Consider the following 14,959-nt stretch of genomic DNA (forward strand, 5'->3'; position numbering starts at 1 on the left):
AAGAAAGAGCTTTGTTCAAGAGTTCAGCTTTAGGGTAATTTTATTTTTCGAGCTCAGAATGAGCCGATAACGGTCTTTATCAGTCTTTGTGTTTTGTTTATTTTTATAAAATATTTCAAAATTCTGTGTTAGTGTGAAATAAATGTAAAAATGCAATTTCATCATCAGTGTAAGAGGGGAATGATTCTTTTCAATATGAAAAGTTATTTTTTAAGTCATTCACTTATATTGTCAAAAGTTTTGTAAATTATAAAAAGTGCAAGTAATTATTTATTAAAAAGCAATTTCTTACGCCACTAAAAGAATCATTTCAATTTTAGTTTGGAGAATGATAGTTTTCACTATTTATGAATGTAGAAGTCTGTATATTACAGATTTATAAAGGAAAATAAATTAATTATACATATAAATAATGTTTTTTTTTTACAGCAGGCGCGAATACAAAGCTTTGTTTAGAGCGGGAGGTGCAATTTTTTGTTCTAAATAAAAAATTGATAAAAGCTTAGTTTATTATTCATACAATTTTAGATTTAGGGAAATTACTAGTAAGTAGGATTCGCTCAATTAATAAGCGGATATAAAGAGGCGCGTCTGCAATTCGTATAAATTCAAAGCAAAAATTTAGCTTCTAGTCCCTTTGAATTCATCGACCGGGCTATAAGTGTTAAACGACTTTTTCGCTGTTGCCAAATCTAAATGCCGAAAAAGGATTCTTTATTACTTGTTATCTCCGATTTTAACACGACCGATGATTTCTTGATGAAGGGGAAAATATTTACATTTTTGCTCGATCGAAAATTGTACTTTGTAAGCTACAGTAAGAAAAAATAACACACAGTCACGAAGTGCTTGTTGCTTTGCATCATGTCTTATCGGAAGATTAATTCTTTATTTCTTTTCAGAGCATCTCAATAAGAAAACATCTATCAAATTTAATTTTTAGTTACTTTGATTTTCTACTTTCTAGTGCGTTTTAATAAAAACATGTTTTGCTAAAAAAATCCTTTAAATTTATTATTTTAACTAAAAAGTATAAATAGACGACATGTATTCAACGGAATATATAATCTGAATAAAGGCAGGGCATGATAGTGGGATAAGATTAGCCGATACGCGTCACACCGTTAGCAGTTTGGCCAGTGTATTATGACCAATTTTTCTGATGATGGTAAGTAAACGAGGATAGAGACAAACTATTGTTTTTGCACTTTTTTGTCGTTATAATTCTATTACAAAATCAATGCAAACGGGATTTTCGAAAAATTGTAAAATTTTTCCGTTTTCCTTATAATACTCAGCTTCGTAAATCTTAGATACATTCTTGTAAATGTAATGACAATTTTAATGTGAAAAATGCAAGAATTTGTTCTCTACATTTTCAAGAATTTGATTTTAAACGTAATATGAAATAGAATTACTTGTATACACTGTTGATCACTGCAAAGACAATAATATGCTTACTTATATTTACTGTTTAATTTTCTTTAAAACCACAGGGTGAGAGCTATACACAAACACTATAACTATCACCACGTGGTTTTCAATTATTTGTTATTTTAATCCTACAACGTTTTTAAAACAATTTTTTATTTTACAGTTTTATCTATACAAAAAATTTATTAATGTTTGTTAATGATTGTTGATCTCTGAGCGTCTTCTTTAATCAAATTCCAACAGTATTAGGTACATTTTTGATTAAATAAAACTTTGATCAAAAAGAATTATTTATTTTTATTTGTGTGAATTAGCATATTCAAAGTAGATAATGTACAATTGTTATTCCATTTGATAATGTTGCCCCAGAAAGTGAAACTAATCGTGTATTGGTGTGTTAAACACGGTTAGTGGGCAAATTAGTTTTTAATTCATGCTTATTCTGTTAATAAGCTTTAATTATTTACATATGGTATCTGTGACGTATGTAATGTAGGTAGGTAAAACATATCTGTATATTGTCCCTTTTAGAAAATGGCCAGATAAATGCGAAAATGAAATTTTTTGATTTAAAAAACGAATAAGTGAACTAGAAAATTCGCTGAAGAGAATGGAAAATTTTTTCTTCGATAAAAATTAAAGGATCCCACCAAAAGACACCAGTGACCGTAGCAGACATATCAAATACGATAGTAATCTACAATTCAAGGGCACATACGTGTTGCCTTCTGAAGAAAGTATATCCGTATTCAAGCGTTTCAAGTCTTGGAGCTTCTGAAACAGCTAACCATAACAGATAACGAGAATATTTGTATTATTAGTATTGATGTTCAACGCTGACTGTTTCATGGCTTCTCTCTGTGATGTTACTGATGCTTCTATAGCATAGGCTTTCGATTCATTCAAGGAAACGGTCAGCCCTGATCCATAAATGTTGGTCCACCTTAAGCAAACTGACTGTTAAATTTTTTTAATCGATAACTTTCCAGCAGGTTACTTATCTGAATTATGGAAGAAATCTTACGTTCTTCCCATTCATAAGAAAGGTGATAAGTAAAATGCCAAATATTGTACATCAATATCGGCTCTGTGTACGTTTGACAAGATGTATGACAGGCTTGTGGCTGACCATATAACTGACCATTTTTTTACACTAATAATCCCTCAACAACACGGATTTGTCAATGGCTGCTCAAGTTACTGCAGCCTTGGATCAAAATATCCACACGGTGAGTTTATATGCCATGATCGTCTGCTCGCCAAATTATTTACATCTGCTATACAGGGAAATTTATTAGTTAGTTAGGGACTTCATACCTTTAAAATTGTTGGCAGGTAGTACGGGTGCGAAAATCAACATCACCCTTTAACCAAGTTACATCAGGTGTACCTCAAAGCTCTCACCTGAGCCCCTTACTCTTTATAACAATTGTTAATGACATCGCTCGTTCATTACATTTTTACAATTTCTAATTTACGCAGAAGATATTAAACTGTTAATGATGTGGTTAAAATACAGAACGATCCATGGATGGTGGTAAGATTATGCCTTACCTAAACATGTTGAAGCTGTAATTAGTAAAACTTCCAGGATTCTAGGGTTCACAAACCGTTTTACTAAAGAGCTTCCCAATACTAATTTAATACGCCATTTGTTTGTTACACCGGTACTTCCGATCCCAACCAAGGATTCAGTTATTTTATCACCTTATACAGTTCTATTAAGGACCCAACTTGTAGGTGTTCAACACATTACTTCGTATTCTCTGTTTCAAATCGAAAGTTCCAATGAGTTATACAGTTATATCACGAAAATAAAAAACAAAAAATAGGCTGAAAACTCGAGATTTTTTACAAAAACATATCAATAGAATTACTGAATTTATTTTTAGAGAGCATACTATAGAAGATCTTGGTCGTGTAGCACTAAGATTTATAATTATTAGAATCTTTCTTTTGTTTCACTTTCTGCACAACAATCGTCGTAACTTTGCTGTAACTAGCTACAAATATTGAAAATAATTAAATTATTTTTATAGAACAATTTACTGGTGAAGTTTTATATTGAGATAAAATACTTTTCATAAAAATAAATTTCGTTATCAAAATTATACATTACACATCGATAATATTTGTAACAGCAGGACATACGTATATAAATAAATTATCTAAAATTAATTTCTATGATATATAAAATCCCAACTATCGCGCCATTTCAGGTTCCTAATATCGTTAAGTGTTAATTTGGTTACTCCGTAATTTAATACAGTAAATCTCTTAAATATGTAAATCACATACATAAGCCATACTAAAACAAATACCACAAATAATTTAGCGGCAATTTTGTTCTGAACTGTTTTCTTAATCAATACATAAATATGCTCGAACAATGCTGCTGTTAAAAGAATTTTAAAATAATAGGCAGGCAAATAATTATGTAAAAATAGAGTTCTTTCCACAAAAAAATAAGGTATGTAGTTAAACAAATATCCTTGTAAAAAGACTAGACCAATTGCTTTGAATATTTCCCAGTCATCGTTTTCTAAATCAAAACACAGTCGCCGTCTTCTTAAAAGGTAAAATACAAAAAGTAAACAATAAACTACAACAGAAAAAGTTGCTGTGTACCAAGTCATTATATTACCAATTAGGTGAATTTGAGCCTGTAAAAATTAGTTAAAAATATTATATAAATCGCAGAAAGGAAGTTGAACTTACATTATCATGATTAGAAACCCAGTATGCTATACCCCTAACCATTAGAGGCCATTCGATAGGTTCTGAGCTAAACATGTGATTTTGCACACTTTCGGTTCCCTTAAATAACATTTTATATTGTAGTTCGAAAAATTTGTTCCAAAAGGAAAGTTGTGGGGCAGATGTTGGAATCATTTCTGAAGCTATTATATCTCTTTCCCGATCTTTTTGGTCTTCAGCTAAAAAAAGAGCATTTAATATAAAAAGAATCGATGAAGGTCTAGAAAAATTACATTTAGTGTATACATGTTCTTCGACGTTCCAAATAGTGTCGTCTTGGTAAATAATGCGATCTGTTACAACTTCATGTTGATGAAACCCCCAATCGGGCAACTGCTTGCCGCTGTATCTTAAAGCTTGATTCGAATTTAAATGAATTAAGCGAACTTGAGACTGTATGGCGCGCCATACATTTCCCATTTGTTCTCTATTAATAATATCTACTTTCCACAAATTCTGAGCAGCCATAGATATATTGTAGTCGATATAACAGGATACCTCTTGGCATTGGGGCGACATTGGTGCAGCTACATCGTGTGAATTTAATGCTCTACTTGTTAAACCTAAAATTTGAACATAAAATATGCTTAAACAATTTTCTTAAATAGATTTCTGTATATACCAAAGCCACTACACTTTTCATTTCAGCCGAATAGCATCGGAAGGCATATTTATGTAGATGTTCTACGTTCTACGCAATATAATTTTATATTGTTTGCCATGAAAGATGTAGTTGGAAGTTGAAGATGAACTAATTGACGCGCTTATGAAATAAAATTTTGTAAATAATAGATTTGAATGAACCAAATATTTCAGAATTAAACGATTTAGTAGTCACATATGCGGAAACAGGGAACTTAAATAGGCACATGTTAAAATTGGCAGCAGTAAAGCATGGCATAAATAGGCTTTGTAATAAACATCTTTATTCTTATAACGATAATTTTCCCCTTTTATACATTTCTTTGTTTAATTTTTCTGTGCCTTCCACCATGCCTATATGTTTTTTGTAATTTTTTTGTATTACTACCACTCTTCTATTCTTCCTTGCAGTTGTTTTTTTGTTTCCCGCTTTGATATAATCACACGCGTACCTTTTTCTATACTGAAACACTACCTGTGTCCACAATTGGTAGAAATATTGAATATCAGTGTAATCGAATTATAGCCCAGTCAACGAGGCTGTATCCATCGAAAATAAACATTTTGATTACCTACTGCGCATTTTTATTTGGTGAAATAGTAAAAAAATGCGACGATTTAGAATTTGGGTATCCGCAGTCTTAGAAGCCTTAAATTTCAGCAAGACAGGTTTTTAAGTTTTTGAGTAATAAACGATTGAATTTTTTAATCATAATTGCAAAATGTGTCATCTAAAATTTAACCATTCAAACCAAGTTAGAAAATTGAAAAAATTCATACATATATACATATTTATCAATTTCTCATTTAGTCAATCAGTGTTAGTTTTATAATCAAGTGATTTATTTAAATCAATGCAAAATTTCGCTGTTTTCGGAAGTCCACTCTTTCTCACCATTACAGATTTTTACAGTTAGACGGTTTTGGGTACGCGGTCCAAGTGGATAAGAGTGTAATAAGCCGCCGAAAATACAATGTTGGTATACTTCGTTTACTTTCTGTAGCGATGTGACCTTCAGTTTGACCGGCGCAAAGTAGAAAAAAACAGCACTAGGCCAGAAAAGGAAGGAGACAACTCTCGGCCAAACTCTTAAGCGGTGAGGAGCGTATAATCCGTACAGTACTGCACGGAAAAATTGACCATTTTATCCACTACAATTGCATTGCTCAAATGTACTGTTATTGGTACCATTTACTACTGAAAATATCAACGAGATGATTATGTATATTTGAAGACATATTAAAGGCTTTAACGCTTGTTTTCGACTCGCACTACTATTCATGATTGAAAAAAGTTTTGGCAGGTACTGTATGAAAAAGTATGATCAAGAGTCGAGAGTATAATAAGCTTTTTTTTCCCTACCTACGATTTTGCCAGCGCGCATCCAAGACATTGGAAGGGGCACATCGCTAGAGAAAATAAATGAAGTATGCATGCACAAAAGTGTAAACCACTCACAAAAAATTTTTGGACCCCGAAATTAAGGCCCACACTAACTTTTTCGAGAATTACTGGTGTCGCCGAAAGTCATTTGGTCGTCTGTGGCATGCCTTGGATATATATAGAGATGTTTAATGGTTTTTTGTCAGGTTAGGTTAGATTATGTTTCCCTTTTATATTTGAGTTTTAAATTTTTTGATCAAAAATACACGTTTTCTATATATGTTTGCGATTTCACATGACGTAACTCAATTTGTTTTCCTTTTTTCCGTAAATTTTTTTCAACTATGTTGCCATTCGAACGATAACATCTTGATTTTGAAAAAACCTATTTATCTTCATGGCGCTAAAGCGTAACGTAATCAAATTTATTTTAAGTTGCACTTCGCTTAAATTAAAATCACAAAATATACATTTTTATACTTCACTATGGGAAAAATTGAGTAAATATCTTAACGAAAAAATTGAAAGTGTAGTGGCTTTAGTCACGATAGAATTGATAGTTAAATTATAATTGAATTCGTGTTAGTTTGGATATAAATGCTATTTAAAACCCTTCTACTACTTTCGTTCGTCCTCCTGTGTAATAAAAAAAATGCTATTACCATGTACCAACTGAATGACGTCACCATGTTTGATTGCATCAATCGGGTTTTCAACGACCAATTCATTTTTTTCAGGTCGTTTGACTATCCACCAGTTGTTAACATCCTTAAAAGAATAACACGTAACTTGTTGCTGATGACTAGAACCCCTTTTATCGGAATAACGTATGGGATACACATGTTGATGGGAATGAAGCCAGCAAGTGCGACCATGAGAATGCCTAGTGAAAAAAATTTCTGATATTACTAATATGTATGTATAGTCTAATCCGGTCTTGTAGTGCTGATTCAAACATCACTAAGAATATGAATGAAAATGTAGTGCGATCCGGGGTGAAGTCTAAATTTGCCGCCCTTTCTATTTTCACAATTATATAATATCTATTATTTACTTTTTCCAGTTTTTTTGTTTAAACAGAAAAATTAATATTATGAATTTTTCTTCAGGTCGTGTTGTTATTACTGTTTACACTTCATCTCCAAATTACCTAGCAGTGATAATGTTACTTCCAAATTGCAAAATACGTTAAAAACAACGATTTTTATTTTTCGAATTTATTACAAGAACATCCCTATGATTAGGAAGTTAATAAATTCTAGCAGTTGTTCTATCTAGGACCGCCGCGTAGAAGGCGAGTCGCTTGTGTGCAAAAAAAAAGTTTTGCGCTCTTTTCCGTACAATACAAGACTTATCGTATAAATTACAACAAAAACATTAATTTCAATTCAAAAACAGTTAATATACTTAAGAACAAACGTAAAATTATGCATGTGTATTTGCGATGGTCTCACATAACTTACTTCATTTACAAACGTATTATTATGACTAGATCACCATATTTTTATTGTCGAATTCTCCCCATACGTTTACACTCTTTTAGTTTCAGTAACTTAGGATTGTACATCATTTTGCTGATGACATTTGTGCGATTTGAAATGTAAATAGAATATAAAAAGCGTTTCATTAATAATATAAAAGGCGTCCACTACACGATTCCTTTTTCTGTTTTTTTACGATTGCAACTTTTATAATAGTAGGTACTATACAACATACACTTTCGTGTTAAGAGAGCTTGGGTGGCTTTCGCCGCTATAATAAAGTCAACCGTTAGTGTGTTCGACCATTCCACCTTCTGTGGTTTTGGCTATGAAAAAATGCTGTTTTTACAATTAGATACAAGACGGTTCCTTTTACAGATTTTTATTAGCCGGTAATGTCTTGCTACATTAAAAACTAGTACAAATACTAAACAATTGGGACATCTAACATTGCAGTGCAGCGGACGTAATTCTATCTAATACCGAAGAACAGATTTTTACAGCCCTAGGAAAAAAGTTATGAGGAAGAAAATTTTTCGTAGGTAATTAAATTTCTTATAAGGTGCAATTGTTTGCAAATCACAAAATTCATTTTTTTCCTTGGCAAAAATGTAAACAGTTACAATAAAGAATAAAAATATATATTAAGTTGCGGATTTCTTTTATACACTTCCATTACTCCTAAGACCTTCATACTTGGCTAAAAGAACTCTTTATTATGAATTTACAGTTTTTGCCTAATAATAATAAGAATTTACGCAGCAGAGGAGCGTCTATATTTTTGCCAAATTGAAACCCGTTGATTTGGAGAACCTAGAGAATTGTTTAAAGTTCTGGATATTTTTTCTCGAAAAGTCGTTTCTTTCATAAAAAAATTATTTTGATAGAATTTGAACCGGAACTATAACAGCGCAAAGTTGAAATCAATTTACAATAAAAATATAAGGATATCAGGACTGTTTTTTGACCAAGGACTTCATTAGTCTTAGCACATACACTACATGAATTAACAAATAAGTTCGGAGAGGGAGCTGACAGCGCGGAGACACAGTAAAATCCAGCGTTTAGAACTTTCCATTTTCTCGGCTTCTGCTGAACCAATTTTAATTTTTTTAAACCAATATCTCGAAAATTTTTATGGTTAATTCAAAAGCTCGTTATTGTTAGTTTTGAAACTATTAATTTACTTTAATGAAAATGAAAAAATCTGACAATTTCGATTACCAACAAATTGTCTTTTAATGACCTGATTAAGATTTGAACGAGCAAGAATAACTAAATGAAGATCTTGTTGAAGGGGAGGAAGTTTTCCAAGCGGCAAAACACAAATGACTAACAACAATAACGGGCTTTTGGAAATATGAAAAATCAAACATTAATTTTCTGGACATCGCTTTAAAAAAAATTAAAATCAGCTCAGTAGGAGCCGAGAAAATGAAAATTTTTTCAAGGGTCGTAGTTCTGAACCCTAGATTGTATTGTCTATCCGCGCTATCAGCTCCTTCTCCAAGCTTTTCAAGGCTGTCGAATCAATTTCGAGAGCTGATTTGGATTATTGTATTTAACAAGTTAACGAGGTTGTACATGATCGCAAGTATTATCCCTTTTATACTTATATTTTTATTGTAAATTGAGTTCAACTTTGCGCTGTTTAACTACGGGCCACAGCTGTGAGTACAACAATTTTAAAAATAATAAACGCAACTAATTTATAATATAATAGAATATTTAATTTGAACGAAACAGATTATTTGTAAAATCATATAATTAATGTTTAAATAATAAATTATGCAAATCGTTTAGTTAAAGGGGTGGAGTTGGGACTTCATGATCAATTATTTATTAATCTTTTCCACCCTTTATTTTTATTTATTAAAAGTTAAAATGGGAGTTATTCGCTACCCCCTGTACAGGTCAGTCAATTTATATCATGCCTAGAGGGATATGAAACAGAAAAACTTTAGCTGAAACGTTAAATGGCGTGTGAGCTGTAAATTATGAAAGATTTTCAAAATTGGAATTAAATAAATGTGCAATTAAGCCACACTATAACGATACGTTTAATCGGACAGTTGTTTGTAATAAAAATACTTATATCTTTTAAAGTGGGTGCAATAGCAGGTTCTTTTGGATTAGGCAATAGAAATGATAGGGAAGACAGGCTTGTAGAATTTTGCGATAAATATAACTTAACCGTCGCGAATACTTTATTGAACCACCACGTTCGGAGGAGCTATACGTGGAAGGTGCCAGGTGATTTAGGGAGATATCAGTTAGATTACATACTTGTTAGGCAAAGATTTAAAAATCAAGTGAATGACTGTAGAGTTATCCAAGAGCAGATACAGATAACGATCATAACTTAGTAGTAGTTATGAAGACCAATCTTAAATTGAAAATTCTGAAAAAGAAGGAAGGTGGAAAAGAAGGTCTTGACTTAAACCTAAAATGTAACGAAACGCGTGATAGACTAGGTAAATGGACAGACGAAATACTAAAGGCGGCGGGAGAAACGAATGATAGGGACATGGAGACAGAATGGAACTGCATTAAAACGTGCCTAAAGTCAGCAGCACAGATATAATAGGTCTTAAACAAAAAGTAGGAAACCCTGGATAACAAATGAGATTTTATGATTAATAGAAGGAAGGCGAAAATACAAAAACAGAACAGACGAAGAAAGGCAAAAAAGATAGAAGGCTATGAAATGGGAAATAATTAGGAAGTGTAGGGTAGCTAAGGAACAGTGGATTGATAGGATGTGTAAAGAAGTAGAACAAAAGTTTGAAGTAAGTAAAACCGATAAGGCATATAATATAATTAAAAGGAATGTTAGAGATGTAGGGTACAGTAGTAATAATATAAGAAACGAGGCAGGGGTCATTTTGATAGAAAATGAGGAAAAGGCAGATGGGTGGAAAAAATATTTAGAGAACCTATACGAAGGCCATGAGTTAAGAGATATATAATATGATGTTAGATGAACTAGGTTACCCCTTGATGAGAGAAGAGTTCGATGTAGCATTAAAAAAGAATAATAAGGTGCCACGTGTAGATGGGGTACAGGGGGAAATTATAAAACATGAAGGACAAGAGGTTAGAGATCGTATGTTTAAGCAAGTTTATCACATTTACGAGAAGGGGAAAGTTTCAGAGGATTATAAACTGAACGTGGTAGTAACCATGCCTACAAAGAGAGGCGCGAATAGGAGCGAAACATTTTGAACAATTGGCTTAACTTCTCATGCGTCAAAAATCTTAACTAGAATTGTACAGAGGAGGATGGAAAAAAGGGCGGAAGAACTATTAGGGGCAGATCAATTTAGGTTCTAGCTTTACGGGTAACAATAGAGAAAACGATACAAAAAAGAAAGAGGGCGTACATAGGATTTGTAGATTTAGAAAAAGCTTTTGACAATGTTAAATGGGACAAGATGTTAAATATACTTAAAAATGTAGGGATGAGTTACAAAGATAGAAGAGTGATACTTAGTTTGTATAAAGAGCAACAGGCATTTATAGAGATGGGGCTGCAAGACGTAATCAACATCATTAAAGACAGTAAACTGTAGAGATCGATATACAGGGGCAAAAGATTAGTATGCTTAGATTTGCAGATGATATAGCAGTGTTAGCATTGAGCAAGCAGTTAGAGATAGCTATAATAAAATGAATGTGGTACTAACTAAACAGTACTGTACGAAAATAAATAAAAATAAAACAAAAATACTTTTATGCAAGGGAGGAAAAAGTAGAGAAATAGCGAATATAAAGATAGGAGATGAAAAATTAGAAGCAGTAACCGATTTTAGGTATCTAGAAAGTCAGATAAGTCAGGATGGAAGGAGTAGTAAGCAGAGGATAGCGCAGGGTCGAGTCGCCTTCAATAAAAGAAGTCACTTCTGTACTTGCTAACGATTAATTTAGAAATTCAAAAAAGGTTGTTAAAGGTGTATGTTTGGAGCACGGCGCCGTACGGGTGCGAAACATGGATAGTGGGCGCAGCGGAAAAGAAAAGATTAGAAGCGTTCATTTAGAAGAGATCATTTAGACCACCTCCTTTCATCCTTTTTTAATCTTACATACAGATATTTATAAGTGATCATTATTTTGTCATTATGCATTTTAAAAAATTATTTGTAAATTCTAAAAATTATTAAAAAGTCATAATTCAAATTTTTCTCGTACGGAAAACGAATGAACAAGTAGTAAGAATCGAATGCATTATATTATATTTTTGTTATTTTATTTATTTTGTGTTTTTTTTATCAAATACTATAAAATAGAATAAACAATTTTCAAAATGCCTACAGCTTTTAGTTAGTAAATTATTTGCATTAGTTGGTTTGTAAGTTTCAGTCCTGTGAACTGGTAGTCTGTATTACCTCTGCAGATATAGAGATAATAATAATAAATTATATAAAAATAATGCATTACCTCAATGTTATCTGAGATCCATGTGCAACAGTGATTGGTTGACCTTTAGTGATTGAAGCTAACCCTCCTTCAAGAGATGCCTGAAAAGCACTTGTGAGAACATTGTCATGTGGACCTGCTTTGTATAATACACTTAAATGAACATAAAATACTGCCAAATAAACCATAAAAGGAATAATGATGGCTGAAATGATTTGTATGCAGAACTGTATAAACAATGACTTATCGGAAGTATTTCTAGACGGCACAATATTCCAAAAATTGTGTAACACCAGCACAATTCCCAAACAATATGTGTAAAAAGCCACATACTTTACACATACTGCCAAAGTAAGAAAAATCCAGGCAATAAACATCAAAAGCCACCAATGAAAACAATAGGGATTGTGTTTATACTTGCAAAAGCGAAGTATACAAAAAATACCACAAACAGCAAAACATATAAGAATTGTCTCCATTAATATAAATCTGCTTTGTGTTAGGAATGCATTATCAAATAAAATTAAAAGTGCTCCCAGTAGTGCAGTCCACTGAGACAGCTTCAATTCTAAAAGTATATGGTATGCCAATGGTACAAGCAAACTGCCAAAAAATGCAGGGACAATGCGAAGTGCAAACAATGGAATTTCTGGACTGTAAGCTTTACCAATTGTATCAAATTTAAAATTACCATCATATCCACATAGATATGATAACAGAGAAATTAACTGAATTCCAAATGATGGATTAGATGCAAAATAAAAAGTATTTTGGATATACATTGAAACATATTTGCCATAATGGAGCTCATCAAAACTGAAATTAATATACTGTAAAAATATATATAAAAACATTCATAAAACATACTTACACAATATAATTAGGTTCTTGAAGTTTATAAAGGCGACTGAAAAGAGCCATTAAGAATAAGCTAAATGATATACCATCCAGTTGAATTTTTATTGAAAATAAATATGATTTTGTTTCATACTTTTCATTATTCTCATCACTGAATTTTTTATGAAAATCATTTTCCATGGCATTATTAATTAATTCTTCATATTGTTGCTTTGATTCAATGTGCTTTTTGTCCCCTTTATTAAAATGAGTTTTAGAAGTTTGGCCGGTCTTTTTTAAATCCTCCATATTTTCATTCCTTTTATTTATTAAAACTAAGTTGCTGTGTAGCCTATGTTGTAAATAAGCTTAAAAAGCCGATTTTCTCAAAAGAAGCATGGTAGTTCCACCCATTAGAAAGCGAGTGTCGTGAATATTATTTTTATCCTCACAAAACTATCAACTATCGAGAACGAGAAACCACAATGCAAAAAGAAATTGTTTTTTTTCCGATGTTTGCGCCGTTATACCATATTTACACTTTATCTTTACACGACAGCATTTACAATTCATAGATATACATTTAGACATAGATAAGATGGCATGAGGCACCGACGGTCGACGTTTACTAATGGACATGCCCATAGATAATAGATATACAAAGGGTATAGATGGTCAACTCGAAATGCGCTGATTTGCGCGCCTTCCTAGTCAATACTAAATAAAAAAGGTGCGCACTTCAAATGTGTTAGTTACTTATTGTTTTTCGTAATGTGTAAGTTAAAGTGAAAAATGGATAAGAAACAACGCAATTTTCCTTTTTTATAAAAGAAAACACATTGTTTCTTTTGTAAAAAAGGAAATACATTGTTACTTGTCCATTTTTCACCTTAACATAAGAATTTGCGAATTTTAAAGAGTAAAAGTAATAATAAGTGAAAGAATAGTAAAAAAAATTTATTGAATGTTAACAAATATACTTGTACAAAATAAAATATTTTATGTAATTTGAACAGATAATTGAGCAAATAGAAAAGGCCACAAAAGTCATCGAAGTCAAAAGTGAAGAAGGAACGTCATCGTTGGTGACTGAAAATAATGCAAATTATAGTTCAAAATACCTTGTAAAAAAGTCGCAAGTATGCATAAAAACTTACCAAAATCAGTGGCAGGACAACTTAAAGGGATGCTCGTGGAAGAGCGAAAATTATCGGTGATTGTGAAATCTGTAAAAATAATGAAAATTATACTTAGAAAGGTACAATAAAAGTAAGAGATGGAACAAAGTTTCGGACAATATCCATCTCTCTCACGATAGTCCGTAAGCGTGTTATGCAAGAGGCACTAGTCCGAAAGCATACGATCTCTGCGATCTCTCTCACTTTTCGAGCCAAGAAATTATTACAATGACATACGGCTAAGGCACGTCCATTAATATATGTCTATGGCATCAGGTGGCATAAATACATAGATAAGAGATATATAGATGGATATATAGTAACATAATAAAGTCGTGTGAATCTGGCACCCGATCCTCTGATTTAAATTTCACCAATAAGTTGTGCGTCCTATGCGGGCTCTAAATAAGTTAGTATCATAATTATGCGCCCATTAGTTCTGTTAAAAAAAAGGAAAATTGAATTTTTATTTTTCAACATAAAATGGCATATATTCGACCCATTTATAAATATATAACAATTTTAAATGAGGTTTTCTCAACTGAAAATTCGGCAAGTGAAAATTGTTACGTGTCCATTATCGCTTAATGTGATTATTATCGACGGTTAGCTACTGCCCCTTGTTGGGATTTAATATATTTTGTTATAGATATTTCAGGTTGCCCAAACCCTAATTCGTTTACGGTAAGGATCAGCTTTTAGGTATAACATTTTAAAACGTCAATTTATCACCTACCTAAAATTCTAAGCATATTTTTAAATGGTATTTGTAAAAAAACGTGCCGCCCGCTTGCGGGGCACGCCCGCTAAGGGCGGGTTCCCAAAATAAT

At 32.1% G+C, this 14,959-nt stretch overlaps 1 protein-coding gene and 1 long non-coding RNA gene across 7 annotated transcripts; one reads left to right on the forward strand and one right to left on the reverse strand.

Annotated features, from left to right (window-relative positions):
- Positions 1–6: 6 nt before the first annotated feature.
- Positions 7–10,211, forward strand: LOC112904724. 3 transcript variants are annotated; one of them, XR_003231307.1, is made up of 4 exons: positions 7–1,168; positions 1,966–2,663; positions 6,955–7,132; positions 8,077–10,211. It is a non-coding gene; the product is annotated as an uncharacterized LOC112904724 (long non-coding RNA). The 3 variants fall into 3 exon arrangements; XR_003231306.1 differs by having other exon boundaries at positions 6,955–10,211; XR_003231308.1 differs by lacking the exon at positions 6,955–7,132.
- LOC108735579 (protein O-mannosyltransferase 1) lies at positions 1,712–13,546 on the reverse strand. 4 transcript variants are annotated; one of them, XR_001937609.1, is made up of 7 exons: positions 12,986–13,546; positions 12,136–12,930; positions 6,880–7,100; positions 4,425–4,754; positions 4,153–4,370; positions 2,989–4,097; positions 1,712–2,711 (listed from the first exon to the last, which is right to left on the reverse strand). XR_001937609.1 is itself a non-coding variant. In XM_018467583.1 (6 exons), exons 1-6 carry the CDS (start codon positions 13,258–13,260, stop codon positions 3,156–3,158), a joined length of 1,884 nt encoding a protein of 627 aa, XP_018323085.1. In that variant the 5' UTR covers positions 13,261–13,546; the 3' UTR covers positions 1,712–3,155. The 4 variants fall into 4 exon arrangements, 3 of the variants coding, with proteins under 3 accessions (XP_018323085.1, XP_018323084.1, XP_018323086.1); XM_018467583.1 differs by having other exon boundaries at positions 1,712–3,200; XM_018467582.1 differs by having other exon boundaries at positions 1,712–4,097.
- Between the last annotated feature and the right edge of the window lie 1,413 nt (positions 13,547–14,959).

This window comes from Agrilus planipennis, unplaced genomic scaffold (genome assembly GCF_000699045.2).
Source record: "Agrilus planipennis isolate EAB-ADULT unplaced genomic scaffold, Apla_2.0 scaffold116, whole genome shotgun sequence".
NCBI lineage: Eukaryota > Metazoa > Arthropoda > Insecta > Coleoptera > Buprestidae > Agrilus > Agrilus planipennis.

Excerpts from the sequence above, each read along its gene's own strand:
- LOC108735579 (XM_018467582.1), bottom strand. The coding sequence starts at position 13,260 with ATGGAGGATTTAAAAAAGACCGGCCAAACTTCTAAAACTCATTTTAAT. Across the intron at positions 4,371-4,424 it reads AGAACATGTATACACTAAAT|CTGAAGACCAAAAAGATCGG; the intron begins GTAATTTTTCTA and ends CTCTTTTTTTAG. Across the intron at positions 4,098-4,152 it reads GGGTTTCTAATCATGATAAT|GCTCAAATTCACCTAATTGG; the intron begins GTAAGTTCAACT and ends TAATTTTTACAG.